This window comes from Urocampus carinirostris, chromosome 13 (assembly GCF_059441175.1).
Source record: "Urocampus carinirostris isolate Australia breed hairy pipefish chromosome 13, RoL_Ucar_1.0, whole genome shotgun sequence".
Classification (NCBI taxonomy): Eukaryota; Metazoa; Chordata; class Actinopteri; order Syngnathiformes; family Syngnathidae; genus Urocampus; species Urocampus carinirostris.
The window spans coordinates 21,521,489-21,536,400 of record NC_142361.1 but is presented as its reverse complement, the minus strand read 5'-3'; the positions used below and the strand labels follow the sequence as shown (position 1 = coordinate 21,536,400).

Genomic DNA, 14,912 nt, shown 5'->3' with positions numbered 1-14,912 from the left:
ACTATTGTACTTACAGCGTTATTGTTACAGTGTTACTGTTACTGTTTACCTGACTTGTTCACCTGACTGCCCATTTTGCACATCTGGTTAGCTACTCCTCTTGCACTATCGGCATTATGGTAAAATACTATACGTAGCCATGATACAATACAACTTTTACTTATATCTGTACATTCGAGGAAACTGTGCAGGTCAGATGTATCGACATTTCGTTCTGTATACACGTGTACTAGAATGACAATAAAGTAGATCTGAATCTGAATCTGAATCTCTGAATATTATTTTATGATAATCCCTTTAAAATTTGATTTTTTTTCTTATTTATTCAGTGTTGAAATTAAAATGCATCAGGAAATGATTACCTTTTTTAAAGGGTAAGTGTAATAATTAGTGCCTCCTAGTGGCACATAAATTTATTCGAATAATAGGCAAATAAACCTGAACTTTCATACCAACGTTAACTATGATAAAAAAAAAATCATAGGTCGAGAAATTTATATTTCTCTTACATAGTGGAATCCCTCACGAATGTCGCCGCCATGTTTGTCTAGCAACTTGCTGCTACATTGTGCTCCGTGGCAATGTTTTTTGTTCGCATTAGACAATACAGTGCCATCTAGCGGTCAAATATTAAACAATGTACCTTTTAAGTAAACTCAAAACCATCTACCTCCCAAAACTCCATTTTAACAGCCCATCAAAAAACATGCCTTTTATCCACTTTAAATTGGTCACCAGTTATGAGTCTGATCTGTATGGGCCAGCTATTATTTTTGGAACGAGTTTTATATACAGTGGTACATCTACTTACAAATATTTCGAAAGTTTCAGGTTACAAAGTACCTGAACGGTAAAATATTTGCCTTTAGTTACAGAGGGCTTTCAGAATACAAAGTCAGACATACAGTACAGTACACGCTGCCATTCGCCACTCCCAGAGTTCTACCTGGCAACCAGATGCATGCGGTTGAATCCTGGCATGCTCTTCGTGTCTTTTTCCCACTCTGTTGCGGTCTACTATATGTTACTGCTATGAAGGCCTGTCATTCACAATAGACCCCACGAAAGACATGCAGAAAAGTGGTCAAGGAGTAAAGAAGACCAAGAGACTTTTTATGGTCATCGAAACAAAGCATTAGATAATAGAAAGGTATGAAAAAATACAGCACCATGAAGGAGTAGTTTAGAGACTACAAGGAGGGAGATGCAGCCATCATTCCATCAGCCCAAATTAAGGACATTTGGCAAAATTCCATGAAGACTAGGAGTTTGTGGAAAGGAATCACCCAGAGTGTTGACAGGTCGGGCTAACGCTCATTATGATAACATCTGCCTCGTGTATCTCTGACCAGTTGGCAAAAGCTGGCAAAAGCAGACGTCATTGGATCAGTTTTTTAAACAAAGAGGCCTGTTAAAGGTTAAACTAATATTTTTATTATTTCCATTATTCTTTGTTTTTTTTTTTTACATTGTGTGCCTCTTGTTTTATTTTAATTTTGCGTTAATCTAATTTTAATATGCATTTTCTTCATGTTCTGATATTCTTAGGATTTAAAAATATATATCATCATACTTTTGCAGGGCTTGGAACAAATACGCGCATTTACATTCAAAAGGTGTCTCTACTTACAAATGTTTCAGGTTATAAAGCTACTCCCAGAATGAATTAAACTCCTGGGCAGGGTTACCACTGTATTTCCTATTATATCATAAGTATATTCTGTTTTTGATATAGGACACCTGCAAAGGATATTGCATAGGATGCCACTACGTTATTTTGAGTATTATTGCTCACTGTTGTTCGTTTATTTGACTGTTATGCACTGTTTACATCATCGTCATTACCAGTTAAAAAGTGTTGCTATTCTTTGATTTCACACCCTTACGGGTAAATTTGCTTTTGTAACCATGGCAATTTCATAAAAACACAGGACTCAGGGGGTGTGGAGTTGCGGTTTTTAGAACAGATTTGGAATTTGGCATTGTAAGAGTTTCTTTTAAAGTCCTCTCCTGTTCTCCTTGGATGTTCAAAATTCATGGATGTCCTATCTCCTAATTTTGAGTGTCCACTAAATTTCAAACCTTGAGTGTATAGGTTCTTCTATCTCTGTTTTAAACTGAGAAGTTTATTTTTTGAGGGGCTCACTGCTTGTAATTAAGATATGAAGGTCTTGATGTCAGACACGTTGAGAACCACTGATCTGGATCATGTGGCGCATGCACAAAACATCTCACAAGTAGCATTGCATGTACAGCAACCTTCACAATTTATTATTTACATTATTCGGTATTACATCCTTTTTTTCCTGAATAAGTGTCGTGCAGGTCAGGCTGAGCTGTGTCAGTCCGTGAGGTAATATATCTGCTTGTGCACCAAGTCAGCGTTTGGATCAGTCTTCAAATGCTTCATCCGACTCTGACTGGTGCTAGTTTAAGTCAATAAACGATTTGTTTCCAGCTGATGTCCTGTTCAGTTATTTTGTCTCTGCCTTCAGTTTTTTTTTCTCAAATTTCAAGATTCGGAGGAATCTACACCGATGGTCTCTTGTAAACCATGGTTAGCGAACTCTTGTAGGAGTCTCATATCATCTCGAAGAGTTGTGGCTATCACGTAAGAGGTAGGCTTGAGCGTGAGTCCGTATGTAAAGCTGAGATCTGGTGGCCTGGTCTGGTCCGTGCTTATGTGGCACTGGTGAGCCAAAAGAGCTGTGAAGAGGAAGATCTGAATTTTGGAAAGTTCCTCCCCGATGCAACGTCGCTTGCCCAGAGAGAAAATAAGCATGGCGCTGACTGCGTCCTTGTTCAGATCACCACCCGGGTTCAGGAAACGCTGCGGGTCGAAGGTCTCCGGCTCAGACCACAGGGCGGGGTTGTGATTGGACGACCATTGGTTAATGAAAATGATGGTGCCTTTCGGTATGGCGTGCCCCTCGATGGTGGTGTCGACCGTGGTGGAGTGAGGAATGGTGAGTGGTACAAAACTGGTGAAACGCATCACTTCGTAGATGAAGGCCATGACATAAGGAAGCTGGGGCTGGTCTTCGACGCAGGGGAGGCGGTTGCGGTCCACCACCTTGTCCACTTCTTCTTGGAGGCGAGTCTGCATCTCGGGAAACCTATGTTGAACATTAGAAAACAATACTAAGTCAGAAAAACAATACACTGAGTTCCTTGTGAGAAAAAAAGTCAAGCCATTTTTATTTGTATAGCCTTTGATCACAAATAGTCTCAAACGGCTGTACTGACTACCAGATCCCAAGGCATAAGCGAACTTAGCGGCTACTAAGTGCCCTGTGACCACCAGGGGCCCTCAAAGAGCAGTTAACTCTTTTGGTGCCAACCCCATTGTTACTTTTCGTGTGTCTACAACAAAATATCTTCTACAAAAAGTATTACAAAATCACTACTAAACTAAATATCCAATATAGTGCTTAAAAAAAGGGAATTCATATACAGAATTATTTTGCCTTCATACTACAAAAATACTACGATACGAAATACGACAGAAATATTACCCCAAAATTACTACAAAAACAAAACTACAGTAATATTACAATACTACAGAAATATGACAAAAACAATTGTATGGCAATACTACAAAAAAATTACAAAAATGTTACTGAAACACTGATTTGGGAATACATCAAAAATATGTCTACAGAAATACTACAAAAATACCACTTCATAATACTAGAACACAAAATGCTACCAGATAAATATTACTACAGAAATACTACTACTAAAGTATTTCAGCAGAAATACTGCAAAAATACCACTTGAAATATACTAAAAAAAATCTACTATGGAAATAGGACAGAAATTCTACAAAAATAAAACTACAGAAACACTACAGATGTACATCAAAAATTCTACAATAGAAATGCTAAAAATACAAAAGAAATAGTACAAAAATACAAAATAATAATAAAAGAGTATTTCTACAAAAACACAGAAATTATTAAAGTACTGCAATACTACAAAAATACTACAGACATACAACAACAAAAATCTGCTATCATAATACAACAAAAATACTACAGAAATACTAAGAATTTACGACTATGGAGAAACTACCAAGAAAACTACTACAGAAATTGTACAAAAATAAAACTACAGTAATACTACAAAAAAACTACTGATCTCCAACAAAAATCAGACAACAGAAATACTTTAAAAACACTTTTAAAAAAGTACAACTACTGTAACGCTTGAAAACTAAACATCAAATGAATTTCTTCGAATAGGGATCTTGTATATTTTTTTTGCATAAATTGGGATTGTTTCAAAACCAATTTGATGAAACCAATCTAGTTCAAAAGAACTATACTATGTAAATCTCTGCATGTATATTTATCCCCAAATATAAATATTGGATCTTTTTCCAAGGTCGGGCTCTTGGCCCAAGATTTTGGACCCAATTCAGCCCCCAACTCCAAATAGTTGTCCATCCCTGGATTAGAACATGGAATCAGTTCTAGTAGGTATGCAAATGAATCAAGTAATAAGGGGCCCCAAATCTAGTTCTGCCTAGGGCCCCATGAAGGCTCGGGCCAGCCCTGCTGACTACTATTACACCGTCCCCTGATCAAAAACCTACATGACGGCAAGGAAAACTCTAAAACCTCAACATGAGGAAAATTAGGAAACATTGCAAGGGCATAAACAGAAGAAAATACACTACAATAAAAAGAAAAAACGTTTTGGTACAGAGGAAAAACACTTGATGACATAAAATAATTATAAAGTGTACAAAAGTCTCTGTTACAGATACAAATTCATGTTAGATAAATGGACCAAGAAAAGTAATTATTTATCCGTGAGTGTTTTTAGGGATTGTATTTACAAGCATTTTTATGCTATACATACATTCATTTTTTTCACTTCAAGTATTCTTTTTTTTTAATTTAGGATTTACTTAAGGAATTATTTTAAAGAAAAAAATATGTCTCATTTCTTCCTATTTTAGGTTCTAGTTTAATAATATTATTATCGTGAAAATAAAAAACATGGTTTTGAAATTCTAAATTTGTAATACTTAAGGATTTTTATAAGATTAATTCAGAAGAAGAATAATTACAAAAATCACTACACCTATTTCATTATTTTTTCGTAATTCATTTCAATGATATTTTACTAAAACATAATACTTAAATCTTACTTTTTTGTTATATTAAATGTTTTAAGAATAACTCCAATAAGAAAATGTTAATACTAAAATTTCAGATAATAATGTTTTACATTTTAATTTAAGAAATATTTATAGTAAAATAAAAATATAGTTTTTATTATCGTTAGATTTATTTTATGAATAAATCTAGTAGTAAAATAAAATAATATGATACATACATTTTCGACTTTTCACTATATTAAGATTTGTTTTAAGACTAGTTCAGATAAAAAATAATAGATAACATTAATATATATTTTTAATTATTGTTATACAAAAATTTAAGAATAATGTCGTGCTAAAAACATGATACTTAAATTGCAGCTTTTATTTCATTTAAAATGTTTCAAGAATAATTCAAATAAAGAACAATTAAACATGCATTCTCAAATGTATTTTTATTTATTTTTACAAATTAATTTAGGAATTATCTTCAGTAAAATAAAATGACATTCCTGGTTTTTAGGATTTTTTTAAGAATAATATTGTAGTAAAGTAAAAATAAAACAAGATACTTACATTTTTGGTGCTTTATTACTTCAAGACTTGAAGATAAAGAAGAATTGAGATTACTTACATTTAACATTTAAGAATTAATAGTAATAAAAATCTTACTCAAACTGTAGCTTTTTTACTTCTTTTAGAATATTCATCAATCCATTATCTGCACAGCTTATCCTCAGAAGAGTCTTTTGGAATATGTTGAGATTAATTCATATGAAGAATAATTAAGAACGTTGATACTTATTAGTTTATCTATTTTAGCATATTACAATTCATTTTACTAAAGAAGCCTACTTAAATTGCAGCTTTTTTATTATTTTAAGATTTTTTTAAAGTAATTCAGATTAAGAATAATTAACAACATGAACAGTTTTAATCTTACAATTTGATTATTTTAATTATTTTAGTAAAATGAGAAAAAATCTACTAAGTAACAAATTTCTCTGTCATATCACAGATAAAAATACTATTTTCTCGCATTAAGCAGTAGTTTTTGGTGACTGTGTTGAGTGGAAAAATATATACCCATCACATAATTTTATTTTTTCATTATTTTTGGGAGGGGAGGGGGATTTTCTTAATTCTATCCTGGTAAAATGAGCACTATTATCTATTATCGACCCCGTGAGACAATTTCACCTTCTTAGGTATAACTTTTAGTAAGTTAAAAATATAGTAGAATAAGAAAAATACTACCTAAATGAACCAATACACACAAAATAAAAATGGCTCCAATCCAACATTTTTATTTAGTAGTACATTATTTTTATTTTCTTTACATTTTATATGGATTTTATATTTTTACCATCTACCATTACCGTTACAATACCGGCCAAAAGTCTGACCGGCCGCATGTAGCCCAGGAGCCGTAGTTTGCCCACTACTGTGTTGATTTATATAGATTTCATACCTGCTATCACGACAGCTTTAGGCGTTAGACTGTCGCTTTTCACCCTCTTTAAAAGGCCTGCTGATTTTTTACATTTAACCAAACACAAAAATCTTGACGCAAGACAAGAATTTTACTCTTCGGCTGCTTTATTTCGAAAATGGACTAATTTTTTGTTTCGGTAAAAGTTTTGTTTGTCTTCTTTAGTATTCAGGGGATGTATTGTTTTTAGTGCATAAAAATACAGTGCGCGATAAAATCTACAGCTTTGTAATGTCAAAAGTAAAGGTGGGCGGATCAATCCAAGTATCGATATTCTTGATACTGACCAATAACTTAAATTGTATCTACGCTATTCTCCTAGGATCTTTACTGTCGTCTCATTGTAACTAGCACTACAAATATATTGTTATCGGATTTTAAGATTAGTAGTGAGTAATGATTCTATAACTGTAGTATCATTACTCACCACTTTTTCCATCATACTTCCCGAGTGAACAATGATGACAGTCGGACCCAATTGCACTTTAACATTGAATTATTTCATTGTGCTGATATTGAGTTTTAATGGTACTAAGTCTGTACGTTTGATTACTATTTATGGACATTGGGTTTTATCGATATTTGTTCTGTGGATTTTCTTTTAACTGTAAATGAATGACCGGGTTCTCCAAACGGAGTTTCGTTGCTCTTTGACACTGACAATAAATATTCTGAATATGAATTATCCATACATTTAACATTTAAACTCTATTTAATTGTGTTTACACTTATTTGTACTAGTCAAGTCATGTTCATTTGTAACGCCCTTAATCACAGACAACAGATTATTGCAAACTACTGACTATTATTACACCATCCCCTGATGTAAAACCTACATGAGGGCAAGGAAAAACTCAAAAACCTCAGTGGGGGGGTTGTTTTCCTATAAATCTTTCACTTCTACTTTTAAAAATATTGTGCAATAGAAGGTATTTTTGACATTGTGTTGCAGAATTTCATTTTTGTTCAATTGCCGTTTTTTTATTATTATTTTGACCCTGCTAACTTTTATTCTGAAACTGTTGTTGTACTAGACATATTATATATACTTTTTTACAGTTTTTACATTGTATTGTTTACATTATTTTAATTTTCTGACTCGATTTTCAAAACATTGTGCTATGGAAAGGATAATTGTCATGTTGACGTTGTTCTATTTGTATTTTTGTTACATTGCCCGTTTTTTGGTCTTGACTCCTTTGACTTTGGTCATGAAACAATTGTAATAGGAACAGTTATATGTTTTTACTGTTAGGGTCTGCATTGTAGTTATTATAAACATCTTTATGCTGTGTTTATCGTAAATATAAACTTATTTGAATTTTTTACTGATCACGACGTATCTAACCAAAACGTTTCGGTTTCTATCCCGTGTTTACTTGGATCGGATCGATAACAAAAATCGCAGTATTCCCCCTCTACTAGTCATAGGTGTATAGGTGTATATAGGTGTATAATTTAGAGCGGTGCAAACTTCTTACTTGATGAGGATGAGAATGATCCACTGCAGCATCGTGGACAAGGTGTCCTGACTAGCTCCAAAAATATCTGCAACCGTAGCTGTCACATAGTCCCTCACACTGGGCGGCCTGCCACTTTTCTCCCCAATTTTTTCTAAAGCCACAATCAAAGCATCGGTCATGTCCCTGATGGTGCTCGATTGCAAGGTCTTTCTGTGCGCGCTCACTTTCTCCAGAATGAAACTGTAGAACTCCCGGTTTAACGCCTTGAAGTTTTCAAAGAGGGTCTTGATGGGGTTTGGGAAGTACTGCAACCAGGGCATGACATCCACGATGCTTCCTGCGCCTACCGTTTCGGTAAATTGGTGGTTTCTGCCAACCACCTGGCGGAATTCCGCATCCTCGTATGTGTACCTGTTCCCAAAACACACTGCGCTCATGATGTTTGCAGTGGACACCACCAGATCCTGCGCGGGCTCGAAATACTTGCACTGCTCGCTTTTACGCATGAAAAGCTGCAGGAGCTCTTTAAATTCACAGAGGATGTGTCTTTCAAATGTCTTTTTGGTCATTTGGTTCCCTGTGGAGAACATCCTAACAGTGGAATGAGCCACCTTACGGTGCGCTTTCCACCAGTCCGACGTGGATACAAAAGTAAGCCCGTCACCGTTGGAGATGAACCGGAAAGAGGTGAAATCGGGTCTCCCTGCGAAATCCAAGCCTTGTTTTACCAGTGCTTGTTTGATGGAGTCTCTGTTGAGAACCACAACGCTCCGGGAACCGAGTTTGATCTGGAAAACGTTGCCATATTTGTCAGCCAAACGCGCTAAATACAGGTGCGGCGCTTTGCCCAATTGCGCAGCGTTTCCGATGACGGGCCAAGCGAACGGACCCGGGACGCGCAACCTGGAGCGCTGCTGGAACCAGCAACACACTTGGAAAGTCAGCAAAAGTGTGACCAAAGTCACCAGGAGACTTGTCACGAGCGTCCCGTCGCGGTCATCCACAGTCAGAGGCATCTTGACCATCCTGTCAGGGGTGGGGGGAAGGCATTAGTTTTAAAGTTGCGCTATTACGCACAAAATCGAGATTAGGCTATACAGCAAAAGAGAAATTCTGATGCAGAGCTGAAATTCATGGGAAAACTGTTCAAGTAATAAGTCTTTCTGCAGTGAACCTGTTGAATGTTCGTAGTTTTGCGAAAGTACCAACATTGCAGCCAGTCTGCAGCTTTCCTTTTGATATTGTGGGCAGGTTTTTTTTAGAGGGTGTCTCCCTCCCTTCGCTTACTATGCAGGTTGTTGGAAAAAGCAACACAAAGCACCGCTGAAAGCGTCATTTTATTTTACGCAGAGAATTGACTTCTCTAAACTACTTGAATATGTTATATGATCTTAGTTTGTTTTTGTTTTCTTTTGAAAAAATAGGTCACTCAATTAACACTATCGTAAACTCACGTTTTCACTCGGACAAATTCAAATACAAAGGGACAATAAAGTAAAAATCAACAAGCTTATAAAAACATATTGAGAAAATAAGAAAGTAAAAAAGGGGTTAAAGTGAGTAAGTTAGATTTTATCTCTGTCCTATCCGCTTTATTTTATAGGTTAGATGACTGAAGTTGTTGATCTTGTTTTTTGTCGAGAATTCTCTGTTAGTTCTAGACGTTTTTGCAGACTGAAACTGTGTTTTTTTTTCCAGTGACTGTATAGTGGAATAAAAATGTTTACTTGGATTAACATTATTATAAATGCGAATTGGAAACTACCAATACCATGTATTACTATCTGTCCGCCTTATTTTTAAGGTATCTGTATTTGTAATGACTTCTGCTGCCTACTAATATCAACGGTTTTAAAGGTTTACATTTATTTTTCAGCTTGTTTTATTTTACATTAATCTTAAAATATTGTCTGTATGTGTTTCATTCAGTTCAAGTCCCAATCAAGTATAAGAACATTGTTAACTTTTATTATATACTATAAAACAGTATTAGAATAAACAAACAAAACTATGATTTGTATTTAAATTTACAGTATTTTAGAAATTTTGATTATGTGCAAAAAAAGAAAACTCAATAACTCAAATGCTCAATTTCAGAGAGCTCCTATACTGTAGTTGTATTTTTAAAATGTGTGTTTATTAAAATAGAAACAAATATATAATATTATTTAGCATGCGTTTTGTAATACCCCTTAGTAATAAACAAGTAACAATAAAAAAATGTCAACACATTTTCCTTGAGCTTCATTTGATCGTTTTTGAAATTGAAATTTGAGGGGTCGACAGGCAGAAAAAAGGTTCAGAGACCCACCCTAAAAATAGGAGGGAAAAACATATTCTAAGGGATAAGGAAGCCTAATAAGGAAATTGAGATCTGTAGATAAGGACAGTGTCTGAAATGACGTCTGCCCGGACGCCAGGAGCGTGCATCTTTTACGTAGGGCGTACAACTTACACAACGTCTCTGCCTGGGTGGACGAAAACTTTTTCAAGGAAAAAAAAAATATATATACATATTTTTTTTTTTGTAACTACTATAACGTTTTATTCCGATTTTAAAATCTGCATTCATTTTGGAAATTTCGGAATTTCGGTTCATTTGACAATTTGCACATTCAGCAGCCAATCAGAAGCCTGCATCGAATAACTTCGTGCTTCCGGACTTTCCCGGAGGGTTATAAGGTCGCCCATTTGCAAATCATTTTCCAAAGTAGACGCACAGAGAACACAAGAAAATTGATAAGTGGTTAGGAATTGTTAAGATTTGTCAATTTAATAGCGCTCCTACTCGTGGTATTGTGGGACGTCATTACGAACGCACCATTTTTCGTTTTGCTAATTGTTAATCGCCATGTTGTATTGAATGGAGCCGTGTTGTTGTTTGCTTGCTGTTGAGGAATAAATATGCTTAAAGGCTGAACCACAATTTCCGGCTTATCTTCTCACGCATGAGGAAACTGCACACTCTGACATATTCTTACCAGGAATCAAGTCTAAACCTCAGCCCCAGAAGAAATTTTCAAAAGAAGCTAACAAAATTGATGACGCTACAAAACGTAAACGTCATTAAAAGCACCGTGGAAAGAGGAGTTCACGTGGCTTGTAGCAGACAATGTAATGCAAACATTGCATGAATAAAGATGAGTAAATACTGGTGCATCTGATGGCAGATGGAAAACAACGATGTCATATACATGCAATGAATTCTACAAGTAGATTTATAATAAACTTAATTTTAAAGAGTTGTTCTGTTATATATTCTGATTATCAATCCTTAATACTTTGCAACAATGTTGTTTTTTTTAGTTATAAGTTGTGAAAAATGGGGCAGGCAACTTTATGTCTGGACAGGCAACATTTCAGAGTTGTCTGCCCTGGTGTCCGGTAAATTTTGTCATGAGTTTCAGACACTGATAAGGACCATATGTTCACAGAGTTAGTGTTGATTTAACATGCGTTAATAAGTGGTTGAATAATGTTTTGTTTTTTTAACACTAAAAGAGTAAATGTTTAAAACTACCTTGGTGAACATCTGGTCCTTATCTTTGAGTATTAAAACGGGTTGTTTTACTGTGTACGGAGGAAACTACAGTTACAACGAAGGCCAATCTCCAAGCCCTGCCTTGTAAAATTGCTGTTTACTCTTTTATCTCATTTTTGTCTTTTCAGTCTTTATTATGCGTCAAACTTGTTTATCCGCGAGTGCCGTGTCTAATCTCATTGCAAATCATTTTCAATGTGTTGTTATTAACGACAACATTGACTATTCTATCCTATCCTATAAAAATAAGGGAATGATTCTGATGCCAGGGCTCAATTTTCCAGCTTCCCATGTGCTATTCAAATAAGCCACCAGGAGGAGGCGGAACCCATGCTGCCAAGCTAATTCCCAATGCCTGCTTGATACCAGGAGGCCGAGCATCCTCGTCCTGGTCTGTCTCATTCCTGTCCTATCCCTTGCCATTTGCAGTCCTGTCCCTTGTAACGTGATGCATCTTAGTCAAGACTAATCTTTATTATGTGTTGATGTTAACCGCTGCTGCTCTACTCGGGCTAGTAGGACTTCAGCACCGCGGACAGCATTTTAGGTCACACTTCTGGTCCAGAGACCCCCATTTTTTACCGCCGTTGTCTATGCTGAGGTCATAGGTCACCTGGTGCCGGTTGTCCACAAATAACATTAAAATCAAGTGCATGTAAAGTGTGTTTTTGAAATGTGGGAGTAATTTGGAGTACACCACCCAAGAGATTAAAAGTTAAAAGAAAAACTAAAGTTATAATGTTGAATATCTGTCCCACTACCAGTTATAAAAAACAAAATACAAGCAACACTTTTAATTGATTGGCGATTTCACTGTCCATGCAAAAGGTCAGAGAGCTGGATACACAAGCAGGATACCGGACAGGACAGAAGGGATCGATACTGGATACTGGATACACGAGCAGGATACCGTACTGAGTCAAAATGCATGTCTTTGCAAGTGCAGAGGTTCGTTGACGGACTATTAAGAAGTGAATGAGAGCGCTGAGTTTAAATAGGAGGGGAGCCAATCAGGCAATGAGCAGCAGCTGTCGTTAAACGAGCAGGCCCAGGTGAGGGCAATGGGCAATTGTGACAAAATGATGTATCATGATAATAACAATAATAATAATTATAATAATAATGATAATACAAAATGTATACAATCATATTCATAAATAAGTGGTACATAAGTTTTACCAATTTAAAATTCTATTTGTTAATGTTTTATAAATAGTATTACTGGAATTGTATTTATATGGTTATTATTTAATTTTATTTATATTGTGGGGGTTTAATCAGACCAACGGTTCCAACCTTTTGCATAATAGTAAGAAATCTTTAGTAATGCTATAGCATCTAAAAAATAATAATAATAATATTAAGTAATAATAAAAATAGTAATTATAACTATTATAATAATAATATTTGATATTTTTAAATTTATAAATACGTGATACATTGATCATTATATTTACCATTACTATTGTTATTGGTATTATTATTACGATTAATTGCAATTTGTATTTTTGAACATTTCATGAAAAGTCTTTATGGTGTTTTACTACCATTATTGTTTTAATTATTTTTACACATTTTTTATTTCTATGGTGACGTTCATAAGTGTTTGCATCATAATCCTTTACTTATCATTTATTGTTTTGCAACTATATTGTTATTAGTCAAATATTCAGGTATAACTTTAAAAAATTAATATGACTTATTATTATTATTATTAATTTATGCCATCACTTTTTTGGAATACTTACCTTCAATAGTGATTTCATTGAAATTGTGCCCGTCTTTTAGTATTTTTAATTCCCACTAATTTATTATCAACCCAATCATTTCAAACGGATATTTTATTTTTCTTATACGTACGTAATCTTTAGCAAAGCTTTAACATATAAGTAGAATAAGGATAGAAATAAAATTAATTGTAATAATAACAGCAATAATACTAGTATTGATAATAATAACAATTATTTAATAATAAGAATAGTTGCATTATTATTATTAATATAGATAATAATAATAATGATACTCATGATAATAATGGCAATAGTAATAATAATGAATGATTAACTTCTAAAATACAGCCTGTATGTCAAAACGAATACCGGCTATTTGTAGGAAGGCCAACTTACCCGGTGTCCAGTTTTTGAAAGGATCAGAGAAGTTATAACGCTGCCACGCTCGTGCATTTGTAGTTGTAAATTTGTACAGGAGGGCGGAGACATGCTAACGTGTGGACTCAACCCAGCCTCCTTACCCGCAGACTCTTGATTATAAACCAAGCTCCACAATCTCACTCTTCTTTGTTACCAGAATTTGTCATTTCCACCCTTACCCCAAACCGGAACCCTAACTCAAGTTCATAACACACATGTATGTCCTGTTTTACGTATGTAACCTGAGCAACGGCAGTTGTTTTTGACGTGCTTGATTAATAAAGTGGAGTGGAAAACTAACATCCGAGGTGAGATGATAAAGCGTCTTCTAGGAACTTCTCAATTTGGTTATGTTCAGGCAAGCTCATATCGAGACCACACATGTATACAGGAACAGATTAGCCTCACCCTTTATTTATGTAAGAGAATTTGAGTCAAGTTTGTGTCACTAGGTTAAGACCTTGCTGCACCTGTTGTTTCCTGTAGCTTTTAACTAGTGCGTGCTCTTTGTTGACACTGTCAGTGGCAGATGCTTCCTGTCACTTTTGTCTGGTCCTCAGTTCAATTCCCATTGAGATTATCAACCAAAAAAAAACCCAACCCTTGTTCAGTTGTCGGGTTTTTTTTCTTTGAGGATCACTCATTCATTCATTCATTATCTGCACCGCTTGTCCTCAGTAGGGTGACGGGGGTGCCGGAGCCCATCCCGGTTATTTTCGGGCAGTGGGTAGGGGGGAACCCGGATTTGGTTGCCAGCCAGTCGCAGAGCACACATAGACGGACAACTCACTCGCTAATTCACACCTAGGGACAATTTGGACCGGCCAATGAACCTGACATGCATGTTTTTGGAATGTGGGAGGAAACCGGAGTGCCCGGAAGAAACCCACGCAAGCACGGGGAGAACATGCAAACTCCACACAGAAAGGTTCAATCTCTTTGAGGATTATTTTTTTTACCTTGCAAATGTTTTCTCAATTGTTAAGTCAAGTCAAGTCATGTTTATTTGTGATGCCCTCAATCACAAAGAGTCTCGAAGGGCTGTACAGACCACAGATTATTGCAAACCAAACACTATTATGACACCATCCCCCGATCCAAAACCTACATGAAGCGGCATTAGCTCAGGAGGCAGAGCGATTGTCTTGGGATTATG

General features: G+C 35.4%; 1 protein-coding gene across 1 annotated transcript; it reads right to left on the bottom strand.

Moving 5' to 3' along the window:
- Positions 1–2,243: 2,243 nt before the first annotated feature.
- cyp1b1 (cytochrome P450, family 1, subfamily B, polypeptide 1) lies at positions 2,244–13,806 on the bottom strand. The gene is made up of 3 exons (XM_088350917.1): positions 13,733–13,806; positions 8,084–9,091; positions 2,244–3,116 (listed from the first exon to the last, which is right to left on the bottom strand). The coding sequence occupies exons 2-3, from the start codon at positions 9,088–9,090 to the stop codon at positions 2,513–2,515; spliced, it is 1,611 nt and encodes a 536-aa protein (XP_088207043.1). The 5' UTR covers position 9,091; positions 13,733–13,806; the 3' UTR covers positions 2,244–2,512.
- Positions 13,807–14,912: the final 1,106 nt, after the last annotated feature.

Bases quoted from the DNA above. Each gene is read 5' to 3' on its own strand.
- cyp1b1 (XM_088350917.1), bottom strand. From the start codon at position 9,090: ATGGTCAAGATGCCTCTGACTGTGGATGACCGCGACGGGACGCTCGTG. The intron at 3,117-8,083 runs GTAAGAAGTTTG...TGTTCAACATAG, and splicing joins ATCATTCTCATCCTCATCAA to GTTTCCCGAGATGCAGACTC.